This window comes from Pleurodeles waltl, chromosome 3_1 (assembly GCF_031143425.1).
Source record: "Pleurodeles waltl isolate 20211129_DDA chromosome 3_1, aPleWal1.hap1.20221129, whole genome shotgun sequence".
In the NCBI taxonomy this organism is placed as follows: domain Eukaryota; kingdom Metazoa; phylum Chordata; class Amphibia; order Caudata; family Salamandridae; genus Pleurodeles; species Pleurodeles waltl.
Window position 1 is genome coordinate 176,454,152 of NC_090440.1, and position 23,858 is coordinate 176,478,009.

Sequence of the window (23,858 nt, forward strand, 5' to 3'; positions counted from 1 at the left end):
AGCTTCTTTTGTTGTATGCATTTGTTGATTCGCTTCCTAAAAAGAGTGGTACTTTACCAAGTATTACTTTGTGGGTGATACAAATCAGCTTGAAGGAGGGTCGTCTGCCAAGTGGTAACCAGTGTAGGGCCCTCAAGGGAGGAGAAATGCATGCTTGTGGGTTTGCATGTATGAGAAGTCTAGCTAAAGAGTTCTGAATTCTTTGCACTCTTCTTATACTTGACAAAGTTGAGCCACAATACAGAGCAGTTGTGTAGTCCAGTGTTGACAGGACAAGAGATGGTAGCTTGAACCTTGTGTGGGAATCCCAACTGTGAGAAAACATGTAGTAGTATTTTCATTGTGAGAAAGCTTGATTTGGCTACCTTATCCACTTTGGCATTCATCGACAGTATAGAGTCCATGGCAATTCCAATGTTTCTTACCTCCTTAGATATTTTTGGAGTTGGAGGTGCAGAGAGAGTTGTAGGTTTTTCAGTTGCCACAGATGAGTATTTCTGTGACAGCTGATCAAAAGTTATGGGATACAACCCTTCATAACTTCACCCATGTGGAGAGACGGCCTACCAGCTCGTATAGTGTGTTATGACTCATGGCTGGACAATCTAATTCCTCCTAGATGCAAGTGGTGGATGAGTGGTGCTTAGGTACCTGAAGAAAGGTGTACCTCTAGGTTGGGGGCCTCTATGTATGTAACCCAAAGTGTTGTAGGGTGCTTCCTAGGGCTAGCTGCTGTCTCCGATTCTTTGGCATATGCCCCTGCGCTACTCCCTCCAGAAACCAGTGTAAAACGTCGTAGGTCGTCTTTCCTTCAGAAAAAGCATGTAAAGGTGCCAGGCTGTTGTCAAGTCTTATTGAACACTCACCTTCGCCGCTTCAAAGCATGGAATCTTAGAGTTCACCCACTCCCATCTGAGACACTTACTACCTCTGTTTTTAAGGCTTTGGCTGTTCAGCCAGTTGTCATGTAACTACAAAAAAAGTTGTGGGGGGGAGGTGGTGTCATTAAGAAGTAACAGAGGACAGCTACCGATGCTAATCTAGGAGAGAGAATATTAAGCATAAACCACTTAAATACACGGACGTGCATAATATACGGAATTACAAACTAAACCTATCTGGGAAGAATCAAAGACTTTTGAAAAACAAAAATCAGGTCACAGCATGAAAACCCACAAAGATGTTGGTTCAAGAGAAGAATAAAGGCGCTAGAAATACCTTTTATGCACAGATCAAAGGGACGGCTGCTTTGTGTCGGCTGCGTTGGAAGAAGCTAGCATTACAAAAAATGCACCATATAATTCTACGTCAACAGTTATTGGGTGCAGCAACCTGTCAGCTAAGCAGTTGTGAAGAAATAAAACCAAATAGATCATTTAAATTTTAAAAATGGTATTTTGGTGGTGTCTGCACAGTGTAAAATCTAACTAGATGAATCACCCTGCTTTTGTATTTGAATTAAAGTTGTTCCCCTTTGACTAATCATGGATTACCCTTTCCTGCCCTCGGGCTAAAGTTTTCCCCTCTGAATAGTCATGTGAACAATGCGCTGCTTTACTGTTGGAATGACCAGATGAGAAACCCGCCAAACCAGTTCGATGCTCAGATTACCTGCAGCAGAGCTGTGTGAGGAGCTGTGCGCACCTCCCCGAGTCTACTGTCGGGGATCTTGGTCTGCCGGAAGCCGAGCTGCACCTGAGTATCCGAGACACTCTCTCCGAAAGAATCTCCGAGACGGGGAGAAGATGGGGAAGCTCCGAGAATGGGAGAAGATGCAAAGCCTCGTAGGCTTTGCCTGTTTCCTGTTGTTCCTCCGGGTCCCTTTCAGCAGCCAGGCCGCCGGCCTCGTGTGTCCAAGCGGGCAATTTGTCCTGAACAACCAATGCGTGGACTGCCACTCGAGCTGTGGGGAATGCAGCGGGCACGAGCCCTTCGAATGCACAGAGTGCGGGATAGGTGAGAAACTCACTCTGCCTCGTTGTCTTTTGTTATTAAATAACTTGCCACATTGGAAATATTTTTCATGTCCGGAGCTTTCTACTTGCAAGTCATCGGTTCTGTTGTGTTAATCCCAGACTTCTGTGATGTATAGTTCTCTTCTCTCCCCCCTCCACCCCCCCCATTATAAAAGTACTATAAATCACAGAATTCTAGGAAACATATCTAAGTGGAAGACCCACTCATGCATATTCCTGGGGAAACTGAAGAGCACTGTAGTGCAACTGGACAGAACAAAGACTACAACTCCCATAATGCAATGTTTCCACTAATAAAAGATTGGAAAGTGGTCCCATCGACACAAAGCCATCTAGTAAGGCTTATTGTTTTGGGGGGTAGGTGTTGTCAGATATGAAACATTTAATTGTGATCGTTGGATCTTCTTTCCCAGTGGTGGGGGAATAATGACAATATCAGAAGGCTTTACCTGTAGTTTTAAACCATGGGAAAGAAGTAGATGGACTTCCATAGGTACATGTTAGATGGTGGTTTAGGGAAAGGATTTATTTACAGTGAAATCGTATTTTTCATGAGGTGAAAGTAACTGAAATGCGCACACGTTCCCTCATTTCCAACGTATGTGTGCAGAATGTTCAACTTTTAGAACTTCGGCGTGAGTACATTTTTGCAGACTGGAGTACTTCTGTTATTCAGTAATGTTTCTAGAATTAATGCAGAAACCCTAGAATTGATTAATAACCCTGCTGCGGTGTGTTTCTGGAATAATGTGTACTTTGTGAAACGAACCCTTCTTTTTGCACGAGATTCTTTGTCGTATGTACTCGGAGCAACACGACTGTGCCTGATTTACAAACATTTTGTTGTAACATTGCATATGTTTGCTGTACTTCTGGTTTATAGTGGTGTCACTAGAAATGAATTTGAAGGGCGACACCTATTGGGCCGCCAGTAATTCTGGTAGGGCCACCTACAAAGGTGCATATATGTATGATGTATGGCTATGTTTAAACTGACTGTATGATTGTGCGTGTGTGAATATATACAGGAGAAAGAATACGTCGCACTCCAGGAAAGTAGAATAACGTGAACAAGACCACCGGGTTGAAAATGCCTAGGTGACGCTGTGTAAATCTATACTACAGTTTTCCTACCTTCCTGGAGTGGGGCAAATTCTTTCTCCTGGCTTTCAATTATTTGGAAGGTTCAGTCTCCCTTCCTTACCAGCACCAGCTGCAGAGTGCGCCTTCCAGGCTTTCCTCAAACTGAGTGTGTGTATGCATGTGTGTATATATATATATCTATCTATCTATCTATATATATATATATATATATATATATATATATATATATATATATATATATATATATATACTGAAAAAACAAAGGTTACAGTTAGGTTCTGAATTTACTCGTACAAAACTGTAGAAATAAAGCAATTATAGTTAGTTATTGTTGGACCTTTTTTCCTTACGCAGGGTCATCCCCAGTCTTCTTGCCCCCTTCCTCCTGGTTTTTCTGACCTCTCGCTGTTGACTCTAGGACTCTGAGCACTTTATCACTGCTGACCAGTGCTAAAGTGCAGGTGCTCTCCCGTCTAAAGTTGGTATGATTGGCTTATACCTAATTGGCATATTTAATTTACCTATAAGTCCCTTGTACAGTGGTATCTCTATTCCCAGGGCCTGTAACTTAAGTACTACTAGTGGGCCTCCAGCGCTGCTTGCGCCACCCACTGAAGTAGACTTCCAAGCCTGTCTCAGGCCTGCTAGCGCAGGGCCTGTGTGCACAGTTTTCTGCCACAGGGACCTGGCATCTAAATTTACTTGCCAGGCCCAGAACTCCCCTTTTACTACATGTAAGTCACCCTTAAGGTACGGCCTAGCTAGCCCTATGGGCAGGGTGCAATGTATGTAGAAGGCAGGATATGTGCCAGGTTGCGTGGCCTGTCCTGGTAGTGACAAACAGCCTAACTTGGTGTCTCACTGCTGTGAGTGTTGCCTTCTCATAGGATTGCATTAGAAATGCCCTACCTTATGTGTAAGGGGTATTGTCTGATTTATGAGGGGAAGCATAGGCGTGTTAGGTATGGTTGTGATGGTGATGATAAATACTGCTTACTGGTGTGGGTGTATTTTTTTATTACTATCACAGAAATGCCACTTCTAGAAAGTGCACATTTATCTGTGCTTATGACCCTTGTGTTTTGCAGCTTGACTCCAATCCACGTCTGGGCAGAGTGACAGTTGGGGCTTTGTGCATACCTTTCAGACAGCCTGTACACAGGTAGGGTGGAGGTGTCACAGAGGTACATCTGCATACTGAATAGTCTTCCTGGGCTGAGTGAAGGGAGAGGCGGGGCACACCTACATTTGTAAAGGCTGTGCCCTGGCCTCACACAATAGGGTTGTTAACCCCCCCACTGATGTTTGGACCCTGTGCTGAAAGGAGAGAGGGGGCACTCCCAGAACCAGTTGTAACTGGCTGGAACCTCCTCTCCCTGCCATTGCAAAACATTGTAAGGACTGAGTATAAGTACAGGGGAATTTTACCCACAATTGGGAGACTCTTTGAACTACCTGGAACTGGACACCATGCTGCTGGAGGGACTCACCAGGAACCACCATGGACTGCTGCTGCTGTGCTGACCCGTGACCTGCTTGGTCACTTTGAGGGACTGCCTGCGTTCTCCTCGTGCTGGCCTGCTGCTGGACTCTGCCACCTTTGCTCCTATTTCTCTTCACTGTTGTCCCCCCAGGGGCAGGGTGCTGTGGCCCTTGACCCCTGCAACCACCTCCTTTCAAAGCGCATGAGGAGCGCTTTATCTTGAAATGCCTAGTGCCTAGTGAGGGCTGTGGAGTCATTTTTTTTATATAGCGGTGTAGAAGCGCTTTCCCGACGCTGGAAATCACCGCCGCAGCCAGACCTCACGAATTACTAGAACCCGTCGGAGCGTGCTGTATCTTCAGCCCCAGGGCACTGGCCGAGAAAGAGGGGAGCCGGCGAGCTCCTCCTCATGCACCCGGGGCACCCGAAGAATCCTCATTTACAAACTCGGAGCACGAGTGCTCCTGTCGTGCCCCCGGAGCGAAGCGCACTCCGCGGAGCGCCCCCGGGGCACTGGTAGGCACTGACTTTGGTGCCTGTCTCTTCTTCTACGGCCGGGCGGGCCGCACGTAAAAACTGGACGCCGGGCAGGGGGAAGGAAACCTCATCAGAGGTTCCCTCCGGCTCCAACAAGGCCGTCCTGCTCCTTCTTGGACCGCGGGCGGGGCGGAAGCCTCACCAGAGGCCTCCTGCACCGCTGGTCCTTGGATTTGGCCCTTTTGTGGTCCAGTTTCGGATCTTCTGGCTCCCCCTTCTTGGAGGGCCAGTCAAGGCCCGGGGGGGCCCTACAAGGTTCACGGGTCCCAGGAGGGGCTCACCCTTGAATTGGAGGGGGTGGGTGGCGCCCCCTCCTCCATAAAAGTATTGGATGACCTTGGCCCCCCCACGTGAGGGCCGGTGGAGCCCTGGGGGGGGGGCCCACAGTGATCGCAGGCCCCAGGAGGGGCCTGTCAGTAGTTCAGAGGGGGTGCGTGCCGCCCCCCTCTTCCCCAGGATTTTAAGGAGGCCCCCACATGCGCAGAGGAGCGCTGGGGGGCCCTTCCTTCTTTGTCTTCTAGGCACGGAAGGTGCCTGCCTCATCATTTCCAGGTATTCCCTAGAGGGCCAATATGTTCCTAATCTAAAGTTCTTTCTAAAGACTTTGTGAATTAATATATATTGCCTACCTGGTTTATGATGTTTTTGTGTGCATATGCAAATGTTCCTTTTATGGACATGCTTGCTAATATGTTTTTTTTCTAACTTGCCATATGTTTTCTAATGTTCCTACTATGGGCGTTTCATGATATTCCTATGACAAGTACTTTGGTGTAGTAACGTGTTTCCTGACTACTGCTTATGTTGCAGAATACTGAGTAACCTGTGTGTTATGTGTAACTACTGCTAGTTTGCAGAGTAACTAATGTGTAACGTTCTGACAACTGCTAAGGTAGCAGGATAGTACTGATATGTGATGTTTGGTATGACAATTGTGTTGTGTACAATACCTTATATTTTCATATAATCTGGTGTTGTGTTTCCTTTGTGGTGGGGATATTGTGTCACGTGTTGTGTGTGTTGTGCAAACGCTTTACACATTGCCTCTGGGATAAGCCTGACTGCTCGTGCCAAGCTACCAAGGGGGTGAGCAGGGGTTTTCTTGGACGTGTAACTCCCTTGCCCTGACTAGAGTGGGTAGGTTCTGCCTGGCTGAGGTGCATACCCTAGCCAATCAGAAACCTCATTTCTAACAGTTATTGTAAGTAACTATAACTCGCGCCCTAAGGTACCTATAACTTGCGCCCTCGCCATGCACAGTTTTATTATCAATAATTTTGTTGCAAATGTTGCAGTGATAATATCAAATGTGCCATACAAAATCTCATCAATGATATACTATGTGAAGTAATTAGCTGTGCATGAGGAAGACGCGCATTATAGTTACCTTAGGGCGTGAGTTATAGTTACTTAAAACAACTCTAACTACAACTGCTGAATTTCTGTGGATTGGTACGAGTAAACTCAGAACCTAACTATAACGTCCCTGTAACCTTTGTTTTTTTCAGTGAATTTCAATGGTTTTTTAACGTAAAGCAATTTTAATCACTATAAGTTATTCCAGCCCCCGTCACACATGACCTTTGGCCATGCACAGCAGGGATTGGTTGCAAGGCCTGGCCTGCAGCCAGGCCTCGCATCCAAGCCCTTATAACCACCCACCCCCACACCACAAATGTCCTTTGGCTGTGGGCAGGCAGGTTTACCACAGGGCCTTTCCCTGTCAGTGGATCTGTGAGTGGGTGCATGAGTGTTTGAGTGGGTCTGAAAGTGGGTGTGTGAGGGGGTGCATGAGTGTCGTGAGTGGGTGTGTGAGTGGACGCATGAATGTCTGAGTGCATGTGAGTGAATGAATTAGTGTATGAATTAGTGTGTTTTTTCTTTCAAATCTTTCAATACCAGTGAATGTTCGTGAATATCGCGCATGGTGACGCAAAATTATTTTAAACCCATAATTTGCACCTAAAACACACCTATGTCACACCCCTGGGTTCAGGGTGCCTTCACCCTGACCCCTTACGATACTTTCAATTTGGATTCTCACCCCAGGCACCATCTCCCCATGAACTAAAATGGCAGCCGCAACTTTGTAGTCAGGTTGCGCTTAGGCAATTGTAACACTTCTTTGCGCATGTGTATTCTCGAAAAAATAGCAAATTTTGTGAATTATTCACAGCTTGAGATATAAACATTTATTTTTCTTTTAATATCTCAAAAACGACTGAACTGATTCGCACCAAATAAGTGAAAGCGTAATCTAAGTACAGACGGCTAGCTTTCTGCCACATTTGGTGTAATTCCATCCAGTGGTTCGGCCTGTAGTAGTGTCTAAAGAATCCCATGGGAATTAACATGGAAAATGCAACCTTTTTTTAGCCCCCTTTTTCTCAGCCCTCACTTGACGGATCACTGTGAAACTTTCAATGCGCAACAAGAATCACTGCAACACAATTTTTGGAAAATTTTGTGAAAATTCGTCAAACAGTCCAAAGAGATAGGTAAGGCAAAAAAATGCTTTTTCTATGGAAACATGGTCCTAACTTGTAGGAAGTTGGCTCTGTATGTGCTATTTCAAAGTAAGGAATAGCATGCACAGAGTCCAAGGGTTCCCCTTAGAGGTAAAATAGTGGTAAAAAGAGATAATACTAATGCTCTATTTTGTGGTAGTGTGGTCGAGCAGTAGGCTTATCCAAGGAGTAGTGTTAAGCATTTGTTGTACATACACATAGACAATAAATGAGGTACACACACTCAGAGACAAATCCAGCCAATAGGTTTTGTTATAGAAAAATATCTTTTCTTAGTTTATTTTAAGAACCACAGGTTCAAATTTAACATGTAATATCTTGTTTGAAAGGTATTGCAGGTAAGTACATTAGGAACTTTGAATCATTTCAATTGCATGTATACTTTTCAAGTTATTCATAAATAGCTATTTCAAAAGTGGACACAGTGCAATTTTCACAGTTCCTGGGGGAGGTAAGTTTTTGTTAGTTTTACCAGGTAAGTAAGACACTTACAGGGTTCAGTTCTTGGTCCAAGGTAGCCCACCGTTGGGGATTCAGAGCAACCCCAAAGTCACCACACCAGCAGCTCAGGGCCGGTCAGGTGCAGAGTTCAAAGTGGTGCCCAAAACGCATAGGCTTCAATGGAGAGAAGGGGGTGCCCCGGTTCCGGTCTGCTTGCAGGTAAGTACCCGCGTCTTCGGAGGGCAGACCAGGGGGGTTTTGTAGGGCACCGGGGGGGACACAAGCCCACACAGAAATTTCACCCTCAGCGGCGCGGGGGCGGCCGAGTGCAGTGTTAGAACAAGCGTCGGGTTCGCAATGGAAGTCAATGAGAGATCAAGGGATCTCTTCAGCGCTGCAGGCAGGCAAGGGGGGCTTCCTCGGGGAAACCTCCACTTGGGCAAGGGAGAGGGACTCCTGGGGGTCACTTCTGCAGTGAAAGTCCGGTCCTTCAGGTCCTGGGGGCTGCGGGTGCAGGGTCTTTTCCAGGCGTCGGGACTTAGGTTTCAGAGAGTCGCGGTCAGGGGAAGCCTCGGGATTCCCTCTGCAGGCGGCACTGTGGGGGCTCAGGGGGGACAGGTGTTGGTACTCACAGTCGTAGAGTAGTCCGGGGGTCCTCCCTGAGGTGTTGGTTCTCCACCAGCCGAGTCGGGGTCGCCGGGTGCAGTGTTGCAAGTCTCACGCTTCTTGCGGGGAGATTGCAGGGTTCTTTAAAGCTGCTCCTTTGGATAAAGTTGCGGTCTTTTTGGAGCAGGTCCGCTGTCCTCGGGAGTTTCTTGTCGTCGTTGAAGCAGGGCAGTCCTCAGAGGATTCAGAGGTCGCTGGTCCCTTTGGAAGGCGTCGCTGGAGCAGAGTTCTTTGGAAGGCAGGAGACAGGCCGGTGAGTTTCTGGAGCCAAGGCAGTTGTTGTCTTCTGGTCTTCCTCTGCAGGGGTTTTCAGCTAGGCAGTCCTTCTTCTTGTAGTTGCAGGAATCTGATTTTCTAGGGTTCAGGGTAGCCCTTAAATACTAAATTTAAGGGCGTGTTTAGGTCTGGGGGGTTAGTAGCCAATGGCTACTAGCCCTGAGGGTGGGTACACCCTCTTTGTGCCTCCTCCCAAGGGGAGGGGGTCACAATCCTAACCCTATTGGGGGAATCCTCCATCTGCAAGATGGAGGATTTCTAAAAGTTAGAGTCACCTCAGCTCAGGACACCTTAGGGGCTGTCCTGACTGGCCAGTGACTCCTCCTTGTTGCTTTCTTTGTTCCCTCCAGCCTTGCCGCCAAAAGTGGGGGCCGTGGCCGGAGGGGGCGGGCAACTCCACTAAGCTGGAGTGCCCTGCTGGGCTGTGACAAAGGGGTGAGCCTTTGAGGCTCACCGCCAGGTGTCACAGCTCCTGCCTGGGGGAGGTGTTAGCATCTCCACCCAGTGCAGGCTTTGTTACTGGCCTCAGAGTGACAAAGGCACTCTCCCCATGGGGCCAGCAACATGTCTCTGGTGTGGCAGGCTGCTGGAACTAGTCAGCCTACACAGACAGTCGGTTAAGTTTCAGGGGGCACCTCTAAGGTGCCCTCTGGGGTGTATTTTGCAATAAAATGTACACTGGCATCAGTGTGCATTTATTGTGCTGAGAAGTTTGATACCAAACTTCCCAGTTTTCAGTGTAGCCATTATGGTGCTGTGGAGTTCGTGTTTGACAGACTCCCAGACCATATACTCTTATGGCTACCCTGCACTTACAATGTCTAAGGTTTTGTTTAGACACTGTAGGGGTACCATGCTCATGCACTGGTACCCTCACCTATGGTATAGTGCACCCTGCCTTAGGGCTGTAAGGCCTGCTAGAGGGGTGTCTTACCTATACTGCATAGGCAGTGAGAGGCTGGCATGGCACCCTGAGGGGAGTGCCATGTCGACTTACTCGTTTTGTCCTCAGTAGCACACACAAGCTGGCAAGCAGTGTGTCTGTGCTGAGTGAGAGGTCTCCAGGGTGGCATAAGACATGCTGCATCCCTTAGAGACCTTCCTTGGCATCAGGGCCCTTGGTACTAGAAGTACCAGTTACAAGGGACTTATCTGGATGCCAGGGTCTGCCAATTGTGGATACAAAAGTACAGGTTAGGGAAAGAACACTGGTGCTGGGGCCTGGTTAGCAGGCCTCAGCACACTTTCAATTGTAAACATAGCATCAGCAAAGGCAAAAAGTCAGGGGGCAACCATGCCAAGGAGGCATTTCCTTACACAACCCCCCCCCAAACGAAAGAGGATGAGACTAACCTTTCCCAAGAGAGTCTTCATTTTCTAAGTGGAAGAACCTGGAAAGGCCATCTGCATTGGCATGGGCAGTCCCAGGTCTGTGTTCCACTATAAAGTCCATTCCCTGTAGGGAGATGGACCACCTCAACAGTTTAGGATTTTCACCTTTCATTTGCATCAGCCATTTGAGAGGTCTGTGGTCAGTTTGAACTAGGAAGTGAGTCCCAAAGAGGTATGGTCTCAGCTTCTTCAGGGACCAAACCACAGCAAAGGCCTCCCTCTCAATGGCACTCCAACGCTGCTCCCTGGGGAGTAACCTCCTGCTAATGAAAGCAACAGGCTGGTCAAGGCCATCATCATTTGTTTGGGACAAAACTGCCCCTATCCCATGTTCAGAGGCATCTGTCTGCACAATGAACTGCTTAGAATAATCTGGAGCTTTTAGAACTGGTGCTGAGCACATTGCTTGTTTCAGGGTGTCAAAGGCCTGTTGGCATTCCACAGTCCAGTTCACTTTCTTGGGCATTTTCTTGGAGGTGAGTTCAGTGAGGGCTGTCACAATGGATCCATATCCCTTCACAAACCTCCTGTAATACCCAGTCAAGCCAAGGAATGCCCTGACTTGAGTCTGGGTTTTTGGAGCTACCCAGTCCAGAATAGTCTGGATCTTGGGTTGGAGTGGCTGGACTTGGCCTCCACCTACAAGGTGGCCCAAGTAAACCACAGTTCCCTGCCCTATCTGGCATTTGGATGCCTTGATAGAGAGGCCTGCAGATTGCAGAGCCTTCAAAACCTTCTTCAGGTGGACCAGGTGATCCTGCCAGGTGGAGCTAAAGACAGCAATATCATCAAGACAAGCTGTGCTAAAGGACTCCAAGCCAGCAAGGACTTGATTCACCAACCTTTGGAAGGTGGCAGGGGCATTCTTTAAACCAAAGGGCATAACAGTAAACTGATAATGCCCATCAGGTGTGGAGAATGCTGTTTTCTCTTTTGCTCCAGGTGCCATTTTTATTTGCCAGTACCCTGCTGTCAAGTCAAAGGTACTTAAGAATTTGGCAGCACCTAATTTATCTATGAGCTCATCAGCTCTAGGAATTGGATGAGCATCTGTCTTGGTGACAGAATTGAGCCCTCTGTAGTCCACACAAAACCTCATCTCTTTCTTTCCATCTTTGGTGTGAGGTTTGGGGACTAAGACCACTGGGCTAGCCCAGGGGCTGTCAGAGCGCTCAATTACTCCCAATTCCAGCATCTTGTGGACTTCCACCTTGATGCTTTCCTTAACATGGTCAGACTGTCTAAAGATTTTGTTCTTGACAGGCATGCTGTCTCCTGTGTCCACATCATGGGTACACAGGTGTGTCTGACCAGGGGTTAAGGAGAAGAGTTCAGGAAACTGTTGTAGGACTCTCCTACAATCAGCTTGCTGTTGGCCAGAGAGGGTGTCTGAGTAGATCACTCCATCTACTGAGCCATCTTTTGGGTCTGATGATAGAAGATCAGGGAGAGGTTCACTCTCTGCCTCCTGATCCTCATCTGTTACCATCAACAGATTCACATCAGCCCTGTCATGGAAGAGCTTAAGGCGGTTCACATGGATCACCCTCTTGGGGCTCCTGCTTGTGCCCAGGTCCACCAGGTAGGTGACCTGACTCTTCCTTTCTAGCACTGGGTAAGGGCCACTCCATTTGTCCTGGATTGCCCTGGGAGCCACAGGCTCCAGAACCCAGACTTTCTGCCCTGGTTGGAACTCAACCAGTGCAGCCTTTTGGTCATACCAAAACTTCTGGAGCTGTTGGCTGGCCTCAAGGTTTCTGGTTGCCTTTTCCATGTACTCTGCCATTCTAGAGCGAAGGCCAAGTACATAGTCCACTATGTCTTGTTTAGGCTCATGAAGAGGTCTCTCCCAGCCTTCTTTAACAAGAGCAAGTGGTCCCCTTACAGGGTGGCCAAACAGAAGTTCAAAGGGTGAGAATCCTACTCCCTTCTGTGGCACCTCTCTGTAAGCAAAAAGCAGACATGGCAAGAGGACATCCCATCTCCTTTTGAGTTTTTCTGGGAGCCCCATGATCATGCCTTTTAATGTCTTGTTGAATCTCTCAACTAAGCCATTAGTTTGTGGATGGTATGGTGTAGTGAATTTGTAAGTCACTCCACACTCATTCCACATGTGTTTTAGGTATGCTGACATGAAGTTGGTACCTCTGTCAGACACCACCTCCTTAGGGAAACCCACTCTGGTAAAGATACCAATGAGGGCCTTGGCTACTGCAGGGGCAGTAGTCGACCTAAGGGGAATAGCTTCAGGATACCTAGTAGCATGATCCACTACTACTAGGATGTACATATTTCCTGAGGCTGTGGGAGGTTCCAGTGGACCAACTATGTCCACACCCACTCTTTCAAAGGGGACCCCCACCACTGGAAGTGGAATGAGGGGGGCCTTTGGGTGCCCACCTGTCTTACCACTGGATTGACAGGTGGGGCAGGAGAGGCAAAACTCCTTAACCTTCTGGGACATATTGGGCCAGTAGAAGTGGTTGACTAACCTCTCCCACGTCTTGGTTTGTCCCAAATGCCCAGCAAGGGGAATATCATGGGCTAAGGTCAGAATAAACTCTCTGAACGACTGAGGCACTACCACTCTCCTAGTGGCACCAGGTTTGGGGTCTCTGGCCTCAGTGTACAGGAGTCCATCTTCCCAATAGACCCTATGTGTTCCATTTTTCTTGCCCTTGGACTCTTCAACAGCTTGCTGCCTAAGGCCTTCAAGAGAGGGACAGGTTTCTTGTCCCTTACACAGCTCCTCCCTTGAGGGTCCCCCTGGGCCTAAGAGCTCAACCTGATAAGGTTCAAGCTCCAAAGGCTCAGTTCCCTCAGAGGACAGAACTTCTTCCTGAGAAGAGAGGTTCTCTTTTTCTGACTGTGTTGCAGTTGGTTTCCCAACTGACTTTCCTTTTCTCTTGGTAGGCTGGGCCTTTCTTCCAGACTCCAGCTCTACTTTTTCACCCTGTGCCTTGCACTGTGCTCTTGTTTTCACACACACCAGTTCAGGGATACCCAGCATGGCTGCATGGGTTTTTAGTTCTACCTCAGCCCATGCTGAGGACTCCAGGTCATTTCCAAGCAGACAGTCTACTGGGATGTTTGAGGAGACCACCACCTGTTTCAGGCCATTGACCCCTCCCCATTCTAAAGTTACCATTGCCATGGGATGTGCTTTAGTTTGATTGTCAGCATTGGTGACTGTATAAGTTTTTCCAGTCAGGTATTGGCCAGGGGAAACCAGTTTCTCTGTCACCATGGTGACACTGGCACCTGTATCCCTCAGGCCCTCTACACTTGTCCCATTAATAAAGAGCTGCTGCCTGTATTTTTGCATGTTAGGCGGCCAGGCAGCTAGTGTGGCTAAATCCACCCCACCCTCAGAGACTAGAGTAGCTTCAGTGTGGACCCTGATTTGCTCTGGGCACACTGTTGATCCCACTTGGAGACTAGCCATTCCAGTGTTACCTGGATTGGAGTTTGGAGTGGAACTTTTCTTGGGACAGGCCTTGTCTCCAGTTTGGTGTCCAGACTGACTACAGTTTCGACACCAGGCCTTTTTGGGATCAAAGTTTTTACCCTTGTACCCAGGATTATTTTGTGAAGAGGCTCTGGGCCCACCCTCCTGTGCAGGATTTTGGGGGCCTTTAGAAGACTCTTGACTATTTTTATTTTTGGCTGTCTCACCACCTTTCCCCTGGGGAGGTTTTGTGACCCCTTTCTTTTGGTCACCCCCTGTGGAAGTTTTGGACACCCTAGTCTTGACCCAATGGTCCGCCTTCTTTCCCAATTCTTGGGGAGAAATTGGTCCTAGGTCTACCAGATGCTGATGCAGTTTATCATTGAAACAATTACTTAACAGGTGTTCTTTCACAAATAAATTGTACAGCCCATCATAATTACTTACACCACTGCCTTGAATCCAACCATCTAGTGTTTTTACTGAGTAGTCTACAAAGTCAACCCAGGTCTGGCTCGAGGATTTTTGAGCCCCCCTGAATCTAATCCTATACTCCTCAGTGGAGAATCCAAAGCCCTCAATCAGGGTACCCTTCATGAGGTCATAAGATTCTGCATCTTTTCCAGAGAGTGTGAGGAGTCTATCCCTACACTTTCCTGTGAACATTTCCCAAAGGAGAGCACCCCAGTGAGATCTGTTCACTTTTCTGGTTACACAAGCCCTCTCAAATGCTGTGAACCATTTGGTGATGTCATCACCATCTTCATATTTAGTTACAATCCCTTTAGGGATTTTCAACATGTCAGGAGAATCTCTGACCCTATTTATGTTGCTGCCACCATTGATGGGTCCTAGGCCCATCTCTTGTCTTTCCCTCTCTATGGCTAGGATCTGTCTTTCCAAAGCCAATCTTTTGGCCATCCTGGCTAACTGGATGTCCTCTTCACTGGAGTTATCCTCAGTGATTTCAGAGGTGCTGGTCCCTCCTGTGAGGGAGCCAGCATCTCTGACTAGTATTTTTGGAGTCAGGGCTTGAGAGGCCCTGTCCTCCCTAGATAGGACTGGTAGGGGGGAATCTTCCTCCAATTCACTATCCTCTTCCTCTGAGTTGCCACCCTCAGAGGGGTTGGCCTTTTCAAACTCTGCCAAAAGCTCCTGGAGCTGTATTTTGGTAGGTTTGGGGCCCATTGTTATTTTCTTTATTTTACAGAGTGACCTTAGCTCCCTCATCTTAAGATGGAGGTAAGGTGTGGTGTCGAGTTCCACCACAGTCACATCTGTGCTAGACATTTTGCTTCTAAAAGTTGGAATACATTTTAAGAATCTAAAACTGGTTCTAGAATCTAATTCAAACTTTTACCAAACTTTTAAACTCTAAAAGAAATGCTAAACAGGATCTAACACAAGGCCCTAGCAGGTCTTTTAAGAATTTAGAAAACTTTTCAAATTGCAAAAATCAATTTCTAATGACAATTTTGGAATTTGTCGTGTGATCAGGTATTGGCTGAGTAGTCCAGCAAATGCAAAGTCTTGTACCCCACCGCTGATCCACCAATGTAGGAAGTTGGCTCTGTATGTGCTATTTCAAAGTAAGGAATAGCATGCACAGAGTCCAAGGGTTCCCCTTAGAGGTAAAATAGTGGTAAAAAGAGATAATACTAATGCTCTATTTTGTGGTAGTGTGGTCGAGCAGTAGGCTTATCCAAGGAGTAGTGTTAAGCATTTGTTGTACATACACATAGACAATAAATGAGGTACACACACTCAGAGACAAATCCAGCCAATAGGTTTTGTTATAGAAAAATATCTTTTCTTAGTTTATTTTAAGAACCACAGGTTCAAATTTAACATGTAATATCTTGTTTGAAAGGTATTGCAGGTAAGTACATTAAGAACTTTGAATCATTTCAATTGCATGTATACTTTTCAAGTTATTCATAAATAGCTATTTCAAAAGTGGACACAGTGCAATTTTCACAGTTCCTGGGGGAGGTAAGTTTTTGTTAGTTTTACCAGGTAAGTAAGACACTTACAGGGTTCAGTTCTTGGTCCAAGGTAGCCCACCGTTGGGGGTTCAGAGCAACCCCAAAGTCACCACACCAGCAGCTCAGGGCCGGTCAGGTGCAGAGTTCAAAGTGGTGCCCAAAACGCATAGGCTTCAATGGAGAGAAGGGCGTGCCCCGGTTCCGGTCTGCTTGCAGGTAAGTACCCGCGTCTTCGGAGGGCAGACCAGGGGGGTTTTGTAGGGCACCGGGGGGGACACAAGCCCACACAGAAATTTCACCCTCAGCGGCGCGGGGGCGGCCGGGTGCAGTGTTAGAACAAGCGTCGGGTTCGCAATGGAAGTCAATGAGAGATCAAGGGATCTCTTCAGCGCTGCAGGCAGGCAAGGGGGGCTTCCTCGGGGAAACCTCCACTTGGGCAAGGGAGAGGGACTCCTGGGGGTCACTTCTGCAGTGAAAGTCCGGTCCTTCAGGTCCTGGGGGCTGCGGGTGCAGGGTCTTTTCCAGGCGTCGGGACTTAGGTTTCAGAGAGTCGCGGTCAGGGGAAGCCTCGGGATTCCCTCTGCAGGCGGCGCTGTGGGGGCTCAGGGGGGACAGGTGTTGGTACTCACAGTCGTAGAGTAGTCCGGGGGTCCTCCCTGAGGTGTTGGTTCTCCACCAGCCGAGTCGGGGTCGCCGGGTGCAGTGTTGCAAGTCTCACGCTTCTTGCGGGGAGATTGCAGGGTTCTTTAAAGCTGCTCCTTTGGATAAAGTTGCGGTCTTTTTGGAGCAGGTCCGCTGTCCTCGGGAGTTTCTTGTCGTCGTTGAAGCAGGGCAGTCCTCAGAGGATTCAGAGGTCGCTGGTCCCTTTGGAAGGCGTCGCTGGAGCAGAGTTCTTTGGAAGGCAGGAGACAGGCCGGTGAGTTTCTGGAGCCAAGGCAGTTGTTGTCTTCTGGTCTTCCTCTGCAGGGGTTTTCAGCTAGGCAGTCCTTCTTCTTGTAGTTGCAGGAATCTGATTTTCTAGGGTTCAGGGTAGCCCTTAAATACTAAATTTAAGGGCGTGTTTAGGTCTGGGGGGTTAGTAGCCAATGGCTACTAGCCCTGAGGGTGGGTACACCCTCTTTGTGCCTCCTCCCAAGGGGAGGGGGTCACAATCCTAACCCTATTGGGGGAATCCTCCATCTGCAAGATGGAGGATTTCTAAAAGTTAGAGTCACCTCAGCTCAGGACACCTTAGGGGCTGTCCTGACTGGCCAGTGACTCCTCCTTGTTGCTTTCTTTGTTCCCTCCAGCCTTGCCGCCAAAAGTGGGGGCCGTGGCCGGAGGGGGCGGGCAACTCCACTAAGCTGGAGTGCCCTGCTGGGCTGTGACAAAGGGGTGAGTCTTTGAGGCTCACCGCCAGGTGTCACAGCTCCTGCCTGGGGGAGGTGTTAGCATCTCCACCCAGTGCAGGCTTTGTTACTGGCCTCAGAGTGACAAAGGCACTCTCCCCATGGGGCCAGCAACATGTCTCTGGTGTGGCAGGCTGCTGGAACTAGTCAGCCTACACAGACAGTCGGTTAAGTTTCAGGGGGCAACTCTAAGGTGCCCTCTGGGGTGTATTTTGCAATAAAATGTACACTGGCATCAGTGTGCATTTATTGTGCTGAGAAGTTTGATACCAAACTTCCCAGTTTTCAGTGTAGCCATTATGGTGCTGTGGAGTTCGTGTTTGACAGACTCCCAGACCATATACTCTTATGGCTACCCTGCACTTACAATGTCTAAGGTTTTGTTTAGACACTGTAGGGGTACCATGCTCATGCACTGGTACCCTCACCTATGGTATAGTGCACCCTGCCTTAGGGCTGTAAGGCCTGCTAGAGGGGTGTCTTACCTATACTGCATAGGCAGTGAGAGGCTGGCATGGCACCCTGAGGGGAGTGCCATGTCGACTTACTCGTTTTGTCCTCACTAGCACACACAAGCTGGCAAGCAGTGTGTCTGTGCTGAGTGAGAGGTCTCCAGGGTGGCATAAGACATGCTGCATCCCTTAGAGACCTTCCTTGGCATCAGGGCCCTTGGTACTAGAAGTACCAGTTACAAGGGACTTATCTGGATGCCAGGGTCTGCCAATTGTGGATACAAAAGTACAGGTTAGGGAAAGAACACTGGTGCTGGGGCCTGGTTAGCAGGCCTCAGCACACTTTCAATTGTAAACATAGCATCAGCAAAGGCAAAAAGTCAGGGGGCAACCATGCCAAGGAGGCATTTCCTTACATAACTATAACTACCTAGTGGCGACCGCCACTAAGTAATATATATTGGAATGGACAGCCAAAGGTTACAGGGACGTTATAGTTATAGTTATAGTTATACTTATGTTACAAAACTTTAACTTGTGGCCTAAAGTTACTTTACCAAAAAAGTTATAGTTTCTTAACGACTGATACAGGTTGGAGTTGTCACAGTTCAAATCCCTGCCTCTGCACCTGATGTGGTGTTTTCAGTAAAAATCCTCAAGGAAGCCCAACCACTGAAAGCTGAAGAAGACATCTTCATTAAAAAACATGTTCTGAGTGAGTTACCTCCACCAGGCCCTTGTGAGCTAAGGTCCCGCACAACAACTGCAGTTGCCTTGCTTCCCAGTTCAAACGATCACTGTATGTCAAATTCAAGGGATAATCGAACACATGGGATCCTAACATCTGGGGATGATTTAAGGAATGTGCCTGCTTCCAATAAAACAATTTTAGGCTTACCCCAGCATTGTGTTCCTATGTGATGGTACTAGCTGGAGTACCACCTTTAAAGCGCAATCAATCTGAATCTTAGGAACAACTTAAAAACAAAGTAATTAACTGGCTTTGCAGGCATAAAACTTTTAATGTGACAGAGTGTAGTAAGAGTGGGTTGGGTGGGGCCCTCGAACATAAACATTGAGGGAGATTGCATTGTGGTTAACTTTTGATATCCAGCTTGTGCGAGAAATCTTTTCAAATTGCAAGCAGGGGGCTAGCATCCCTGTTCAATGATATCATTTGAGATGTTATCAGTGATGTCATAAATTATGTCATATAACATGTCATGAGTGATGTAAAATGTGAGCTCTAAGCAATGCTTGGTGGGGGTGCAAGTTATAGTTAGCTCTGCTAATTATAATTGGTAAGTTTCTGCTTTTTTGAGTTTAAAAAAAATAATGTTGTCATTGACATTCACTGAACTATAACGTCACTTGCTTTTTGCCAGTGGGTAGTTAAGGTTTTTTTTTTTTTATAATCAAAAACAGATCTTTTTTTTATTACACCTAGTTATAACAATACTTTAACTTTTGTGTTTTTCAGTGAATTTCCACTTTTTCTAAACGTAGAATAATATTTTATTACCATACTTAAAGCCAGCCCCACGCTGTGCATGGCCAAAGGCCATGCTCAGCGGGGTTGGCCAGTGGGCTTGGCCTTCCACCAGTCCCAATGGTGAAATTCCCAGCAGGCTACCAACCTCACAACGCACAGCCTCTGGCCTGCGTGGTGTAGGGTTGGCCTTTGGGCATCGGGGGCTGCATCCCCAGAGGCCAAAACATATTTTTTAGGGGGGGGGGGCATGCATCCCTCAGGGCCAGTCCAAGAAAAAGGAGGGGTAGTGTGGTCCCCTTCCCCGAGCTTTAAAAGGCCACGTGGAACCAATCCCCTGGATCAAATACAATTAAACAAGGGAAGGGGTGCACGGACCTGCCCTCCCTGAGCCTTCTTGGGCCCTGGGGACTTCACGCTGGGGCTATAATCTAAGGGGAGGGTGGGTGTAGCTTTCCGCCCTGAGCCCTAATAGGCCTCAGGGACCCCATCCCCCGGGGCCAAATACAATCAAAAAGGAGATAAGGACTCCCCACCTCCTCTAGCCTTATTAGGGCCTCCAAAACTTCCTACCTCCTCTCTGCTTTATTCGGCCACAGGGACCAAATCCTCCCCGGGCCATCAGTTTTTAAGAAGTGGAGGGGGGCATGCAGTCCCCATTCAATGAGCTTTTCTTGACCCCTGGGGGCTGTCTGTTTTTTAAAGGGGAGGGGGGCCAAGTGGTCCCCTCCCAAGCCTTATTAGGCCCCAGGGACTCCATCCCCTCGGCCGCATGACATTGTTAAGAGGAAGGGGACCATGGTCCCCCTCCCCAAGCCTTATTAGGCCCCTGGGACTCCATCTCCTGGGGCTGTATTATAATATAAAGGGAATAGGGCAGTGTCCCACCCCCTTCCGCAAGCCTTCATAGACCCCAGGGACCCCATGCCCCAGGACTGTGCCTTATTTGAAAGGGGAGGAGGGTGGTCCCCTCCTCGAGCCTATAAAGCCAAGGAGACCCCATCCCCGGTCCCTACATTAATGATATATGGGTGGCCCAGTGCACACCCAGGTCACCCACCAAACACCATGTTGGGGTCTGCGGGATGCAGGAGCCAGCATTGCTCTTGACCGGAGGGAGCAGCAATTTATGCTGTTCCCTCTGGCCAGGAGCAATATGGGTTGTATTTTGCCACCCACATCAGTGCGAGCAGGGAAACAGATCACAAGTCTGCTCCCAGCCGGCAAGAGCATTTTGAAATCTCCTGCTGGCTAGGAGCAGACTTGGTGTTTGCTCCCACCAGATGGGAGCAAACACATGTTTACCTGCTCGCTTTAGTGCATGCTGGGAAACTACTGTGTCCTGGGCTCCCCCCGACCCAGTAAGTAAGCTAGCCCTGGGGGATGGGGTCCCTGGGGCCATTAAAGGCTTAGGGAAGGTGGCCATGTGCCCCCCGTCCCTTTTAATTTAAGTTACAGCCTTGGGGATGGGGACCCAGGCCCTTTTTAAGGCTCAGGAGGGAGACAGTTCAACCCCTTTTCCCCCTTTTTATTTTGTCATTGGGGGATGGGGTCCCCAGGGAGGAAGTAGGCTCAACCCCCTCCCTTTAAAAAAAAAAAAAAGCATCCTCGGAGGATGTGGTCCCTGGGGCCTTCAGAGGCTAATGGTAGGGGCCGCTCAGCCCCCTCTGCTTTTTTACAAAATTAGCCCTTGGGATGAGGTCCCTGGGGCCACCATCGACTTAGGGAGGGTGGGGCGCATGCCCCCCATTAAATATACTTCGCCCCGGTGGATGGGGTCCCCATGGCCACACATGAGCTGGGGAAGGGGGGCCCTACTGACGTCCCCTCCTCATATATATATTAAAAAATTAAGCTGCTATTTTTTAAAGTTTTTACCACAATCCAGCAGGAATCCTATGTGATTGCAGCAAAATTTGCCAAGTTTTTTAAAACGTTGTCCCCAGGGGCCCATTTAGGGACCCCACATGGGGCTTAGGGGAAGGAATCCCTACCCTAACCCCCTTATATCAATTGTTTTTAAATTTCAGGACAGGGGACTAAGTCCCCTAATCCTGTAAAGGCTACAAGGAACATTCTTCCTCATGCTGCTACCAGCCAGTCAGAACACTCTCTCCCGCAGCAGTTTGAGTCCTGTGAGCACAAGATGGCCAAAGGTGGAAAAAAGCTCTTTGTGCCAATTAGAACACTTTATTTTTAGTCCCAAGACCCAACCATTCAGATATACAAATATTATTAAACCTTAATTTCTCAAAAACTACTGAACAGATTTACACCAAATCACAAAAAGCACAATCTGTGAACCAAGAACTAACAGCCACATGTACTAAAGCTTTTTCCCATAGACACAGAATGGGTAAAATCCTTTGATACATCTGGCCCTTAGTTCCTACCAAATTTGGTGTCATTCAGTTCAGCAGTTTTTGCAATAGCACTGCTTAAAGAAGTATATGGAAAATGCATGGGGAGATTTGCTTTTTTGACTCACTTTTACTCTCGGCCCTCGCTTGACAGATAACCCCAAAACTTTTCAGGAAAGAGATGAGGTGAATTTGCTTTTTGCTTTTTTTCTTTTTAAAATGTTTGGTGAAGATTTGTCAAACAACTTAAAAGTTATTAGTGAAACAAAGAAAAAATCTGGTCTTTGAAAAAGCAATCCTAACTATAACTGCCCAGTGGCAATCGCCACTGGGGAATGGAGATATATGTATATATGTGTGTGTATATATATATGTGTGTATATATATATATATATATATATAGAGAGAGAGAGAGAGAGAGTGTGAGAGAGACCTATGCACACAAAGTCAGATTTAAACATTGTAAGCAAACAACTCTGAAATGCATTAACAGATCATTCATTCTAGGTTTGTTATCCGATTCTGGACTTGCAGTGCTGAGTTTATAATTAGATTTAAAAAGAGGCTACATTTCCCAGATTGCAAAGGGAAAAAAACACCACTGGCTGAGCTGCTTACATATGAACTTGTGAAACACGAGAGCTTTGGATTGAGGCCAGTCAGTAAGGACAAGGCCCAGAATGATCCAGATTCATGCGTAAATAATTTGCATTCTTGCACATGTGGGCCTGAATTTATTGCAGGACTAAAAGTACCAGAATGCAAAGAAGGCCACTGAACTGGTTGAACTATGAGACCACGGACATAGACTGTGTCCACACCTGTCTCTGCTTGTTGGAAGGAGTATGGAGCTCTCGGTAGTTTCGACGTTTTGAATGGAATAAAAGCCATATGAAAGTTGCCATTTGCCTCGTGACGCTGCCAATTTCACATAGATATGAACTTAATTTTCTTTAGCGTGTTTATCATATCATCATTGCAAACGTGTTCTTTTATTTTATTTCTAATATTAATTAGTTGGAAAAATGTTACTCATTTAGAATATATTTTAAGCTCAGGTATTTCTATCATAAGTGTACTTGCAGGAGTAATAATCCAGTGCCTCATATGATAGTTAATAATGGAGATTATCCCGCCTTTTCCCTGGTGACGTTCCTGTATTGAGTTCGGTACTTGCTGACTCCTCACCTTGTCTTGGTTTGTGAACGCCCTTCCCATCAGCATGGCTCTTCTTTCACCTGACTTGTGGGATGTGGTCCTGCGCGCACCAGGTATGCCATGTAATTAGAGTACCGTTTTCCACTGCTCTGCCACAGTGTGCCTTTGTTAGTGTGTCCTGTGGATCCAAACAGGCCTCTCATTCAACTATTAGTAATTATACATTGTCAATAACTATAAATTCAGCAGTTGCCATGCGCCATGAAGGATGCAGTTCTTCAGTGCTTTTTTTCTCTGGTTAAACAATCCAGGTCAATTCTGAGAGTGTGCCCGTGATTCTCTCCAGTCGGCCCATTCTAACTAAAGCACTTGAAAATATTGTTTTGAAAAAAAGAACTGTCCAGGACTGGAGCACTGTGTTCTTGGTGACGAAGATTTATTTGGTACCTTTATGTAAACTCGCCAGTATCCTGCTTTTGAAGCTTTCGTGTCTAACCCCCAATCCAGAGCGCTCACGTTCCCCAGGTAACTCATTCAGGTCACTTTTTCGTATTCTGGGACTTGTAGACCTGTTTTTTTTTATAATGACAAACAATATTACAAATGGTAGAAGGCAAAGAAAAACATTCCCGAATGTTGCAGTACCGCATGGAACTGGGGAACTGGGGAGCTCTGCCAGTCGAGGCGGTTGCAATTGCAGTAGCCTCTTGGATGAAAAAAACAACAAATCTTACTAGCTCGCGGAGCAAGTTTCTAAAGGTGCTAAAGTTTAAAGTGGTTCAGAAGGTGGAGGTAGTTGAGAAAGATCACAGTCTTTAAATCTGTTCGCTTGAGTTAATGTTTTTCCTCACTTCCTTTGAGTAATGTTACATTATCTCTACACCCCCCTGCATCGTCCCAGTCATTGCGTATGAGGTGAATCCCACTTCCAGACAGGAAGTTTACAGAGACTTACACTCCCAGCATTCTGTTGCTTTTTCTTGTTTTGGAACCAAGTGAGAACTTTAGTATTTTCAGAGGTCTCTTTTAAGGTTGTGCCTCCGTGACTCCTCTGAGTCTCTCTCCCTGCTGGCCTTGGGAGTTGAGGACAGCACATTCTTTTCAGGAAATACTAATCTGCTCTTCCAATGAGCTTCTAGCTTGGCGTTACTGGCATTGCTGCAAAGCTACAGTTC

The 23,858-nt window shown here is 47.4% G+C and overlaps 1 protein-coding gene across 1 annotated transcript in view; it reads left to right on the forward strand.

Annotated features, from left to right (window-relative positions):
• Positions 1 to 1,543: 1,543 nt before the first annotated feature.
• The window catches only part of LOC138283896 (proprotein convertase subtilisin/kexin type 5-like), a 570,601-nt gene continuing 548,286 nt past the window's right edge, over positions 1,544 to 23,858 (forward strand). Inside the window, exon 1 of the mRNA XM_069222102.1 lies at positions 1,544 to 1,956. Within this exon, the coding sequence (XP_069078203.1) occupies positions 1,599 to 1,956 (358 nt within the window). The 5' untranslated portion in view covers positions 1,544 to 1,598. The remainder of the gene's footprint in view (positions 1,957 to 23,858) is intronic.